This window comes from Trichechus manatus, unplaced genomic scaffold (genome assembly GCF_000243295.1).
Source record: "Trichechus manatus latirostris isolate Lorelei unplaced genomic scaffold, TriManLat1.0 scaffold00118, whole genome shotgun sequence".
Lineage (NCBI taxonomy): Eukaryota > Metazoa > Chordata > Mammalia > Sirenia > Trichechidae > Trichechus > Trichechus manatus.
In genome coordinates, this window is record NW_004444054.1 from 4,625,414 (window position 1) to 4,629,375 (window position 3,962).

Here is a 3,962-nt window from a genome sequence, read left to right on the forward strand (position 1 = left end):
GGCCGCCGCGGCTGCCGCTGCCGCCGCCAGCCCGAGGCGCATCTGGCCGTTGAGCGGGTGCGGGTGGCCGCCAGGGGCCCCCGGAGTGTCGTGCAGCGCAGGGAAGAGCGTTGGGCCCCCGCCGCCTCCGCCGTCCGGGCCCGCGTAGGTGCCGCTGGCAGAGATGAACATGCCGGCGGAGTGGGGAGGCGGGGCCGGGTGCTGGGGGGAGTCGGTGCCGGACCGCTGCTCCCCTCCGAGCGGGGCCCCGTGCATGGCCGCCGCGGGGGCCGTGGCGGAAAGGTCCCTCCGGAGGACGAAGTCCCTGCTGTGGCCTTTGCCGCTGCTGCCGCCGCCGCCACTGTTGGTGGTGGTGTAGTCCGAGAGGGCAAGAGGAGGGGGAGAAGGGGAGGGAGGAAGAGGAGGGGCTGGGGGCGGGGGCGGAGAGGGCTGCGCGCAGCTGCTGCCCCCGCTGTCGGGGTAGGTGCCCGCGCCGGTGTGTGCGACCGTGGCTGCAGCGCTGGCGGCGGCCGCGGGGGCCTCGGACTGCGCCGGGAGCGCCTGGGAGGGAGGGCTGAGGCTGAGCGCGCTCGCCTGGGCCATGTGCTCGGGCCGGAGCGGAGAGATAGCCACGCCGGGGTCAGTGCCCAGGTCCCGCGGGTGGAGGTGCGCGGCGGTGCCGCGGAGTTGGGAGTGGGCGGGCGGGCTCCCCAGCGCCGGGAAGCCTGTCATATTCTGAAGCGGCTGGGCCTTAGCCGTTGCCAAATCCGCTAATCTCAGCTCTGGCGGGTTCCTCTTGCTCAAAGGGGGCTCCATCAGAACTACATAATCAGGCCGATAGACCCTCGCTGGGGGGACTTTTTTCCCTATGTCCGCCTTCAAAAACATGTATATATTAAGCGCTCTTTAACTTATTTTGTCCTGGCTTCCTAACTCTGCTTATTCCTGTTCCCACTCTGTCCTCCAGCGATTGGCAGTGCGAACACCACATTTGAGCTGCACAGTGGGACCGAGATTTTGGAAATGGCACGGGTGGGATTGGAGGGAGCAGCGTGATTGGCAGCAGCCGCGGCTGCCGGATTGGCTCCCTTTCAGGCCCTCGGCCCAGCGGGAGATCGCCCCCGTGCTCAGGCGGCCTTCGCTTTCGCTTCGCGCTCCCTCCTCCCCCCAGAGCCCCGCGTCCCCGCCTCCCCGGGATGCCCAAGTTGCACTTGCAGAAAGTTTGAGCTGGGCCTGCGCGCGCAGAGACCCGCGCTCCCATGACGCGCGTCGCGGAGAGCGTGCGCCGGCACGCGGCCAGAGGACGCGGGGCAGTTAGAAGCTGGGGACCCTTGAGGGCCAAAGGGCGAGGAGGGGGTCTCTCAATTTCAAAACCCTCGGCTTCACTGCTCACTGTGTCTCTTCCAGCACCCAAACACTTTCCACCCTCACCCTCTTCTGCCCTGGAAGAACCATGGGCTACCCTCCGTGGGAAGATGGTGAACAGATGTACGCAGTCATCATACCTGTAGTGGTGATGCTGTTGCTGTTAGGTGTCTTGGAATCGGTACCGACTCATAGCGACCGAGTGCACAACAGAACGAAACACTGCCCGGTCCTGTGCGGTTCTCTTGCGCCATCCTCACAATCGTAACAATGTTTAAGCCCATTGTTGCAGCCACTGTGTTAATACTAGAAACTACTTATTTGGGAAGGAGACCCAATCTGCCCAGCGCTCACGTAGGGCGACAAACAGAAGACATAATGACGAAGGATATTAAGATCCTATTGGTTGTAAAGCAACTTGAGTGATTTGGCTCCACAAAACACCAGGTGAAGTCAAAATAAATCTTTCCCATTTTACCTCCACTTTTTAGCTCATGGAACCCTTTTCAACATGGTTCAAAGGAGTTGGCTAGAAGTGTAATCTCACTGCTCATCGGTTCCTGATCTGCCACTTTCAATTAGATCTGCCGTGGGGGGAAAGGGGGGGCATCGGGCAGCAATTCTGACTTTTGCCTTTCCGAGATACAGTGGCAGGACAGGGCAAACAGCAACTCTCCAGACAGAATCAGCTAAATAAGCAATGTCTTTCAAGCAGAATTTCTCCTTTTGGTTCAAAACACACTCCACATTAATGCCTCAGGTTTGGTTTTTTTTTTGAGAGGACCACAGATTAGAATTGATCCAATAAAATAATTATTTTAAAATAAAAAATATATTCGCTAGTAATTTGCTAATGGAATAATCTTTTATCTTCTTATCCTTTTCTAATATACCAGTCTACCTGAAGAGCAAACCATACTTGAAAATCATAAAAACAGGATTTTTCTTTTTCCTCTAGTCCCATCTCCTTCAAATGGTTTGCTATTATATCAGTTTTTTTTTTAAAATGGAAATAGATCCCTGTGTCATTTTTGGAGGGTGGACAAATGTGGCAACCCCCCCCCCGAAAAGTTTAGGGTTTTTACTGTCCAAATTTGTCACTTCAGTTTTTAAAAAGAAAGTATTTTTTAAATTTTATGAAGTTCCAAAATGCTCACAAATTAAAGTAAGGAATTTTTTTTTTTCCTTTTAGCGTTTTGCTGCCCTCCATAACGTTTTTTTTCTTTTTAAAGTGATAATGACTAGATTCTGGTTTTTTTTGTTTGTCTTCTTTCGGGATACAGTAAAACATGTTACCAACTTAATTTGCTTGCTGTCCAAGTAAAAATAGACTGCACAAAGCCATCATCTGGGAGATGGTCCTGGGAAGTAGTGAGAAATATTTTCAAAAGAGTTGATTCGATAGCACCATTTACATTGATGTGAACAATGTTTAACAGGGAGCTTCTCTGGGATCCTCGGGAACATCATTTCTCTTATAAAACTGACAAGCAAACAAAGAAAGTCCTACAATCAAATTTCAAACGGGCTTTTTCTTTAAGCTTCAATTGAAGTTCAAATATGGAGAAACCAGAACATCAGGAGTGGCAACACAACAACAATTTTTAATAAACAACAGTGACAAAAGCCACAGTTACATTTGGAGAAAACAAGTCCTTTCACAATTTTCGTTTCAAAGACATAACATCTCAGGCCACTCAGGCAAAAGTTGAGTGAAGACTGTGCCATCTGTACGGATGCTTTATGAAGGATGGTTTATGTGGAATCGTCACCGCTGTCTTCATTCCTCACAACATCTCAAATGTGTTTCCTTTATTTGAATTTCTTGGCAATGAGTACCAATACTTGCATAATGGCAGCTTTGCGTTTAATCCTGCAGGTTATAAGTAAAAATCAAAAATGAATGAATAAAGAAAGAAGAAAATCAACACAATCCAGCCTTTAATGTGGACGGTTTAGTATTTTTATTAAATAGGAACCTCCACCCCCTTCAAAATAGCTTTTCCTCAAAATTATAACTGCTTTGTTTTACCGAATTGCTGGAGTTTAATGGTTTAATGGGTGAAGGCATGAAGGAAAGGCTGTAAAAATGTGAATAATGGTGCAGCAGAGCCATGCTGAATCTGGAACCCGCCTCCTTGTACAACTCTTGTTAAACACAGCGTGATATGTATCTGTCATCGATTTAATATGTCTTAATTCAAATATAGCTCCCTGATCAATTTCTTTTTATGGAAACCTTTTTAGAAAGAAAAGACTTTCTTAGGAAATAATAGAGATTTGGGTAGGATTGGGAAAATGTATGTTTACAAAGTGAGTTTAGTGAATATTTGCAAATTTATGACCAAACCCAGACCCTAAAAAGATAATTGACTCAAGTAAGTCGACTTGAGATGCTAATTCTTAAAAGAAAGGACTGGGAGCAAAATTGCAATCAACACCAATAAGGCGCCAATAAACTGCATGCCAATTAAACCTGAGAATGGGCCTAGCTAGATGGTCATCAGGAAGGCTCGCCATGGATTTCCGGGATTGCCTTTCTTTATAAAAGAGCTTTTTATTTTGTAGACGCGCTTTTTGTTATTGTGATGACCCGCCTGACCCCAGGTGCGCTGTTT

General features: G+C 49.1%; 1 protein-coding gene across 1 annotated transcript in view; it reads right to left on the reverse strand.

Moving 5' to 3' along the window:
• Window positions 1-867, reverse strand: part of ZIC5 (Zic family member 5) — a 6,297-nt gene extending 5,430 nt beyond the window's left edge. Inside the window, exon 1 of the mRNA XM_004384180.1 lies at window positions 4-867. Within this exon, the coding sequence (XP_004384237.1) occupies window positions 4-867 (864 nt within the window). The remainder of the gene's footprint in view (window positions 1-3) is intronic.
• Window positions 868-3,962: the final 3,095 nt, after the last annotated feature.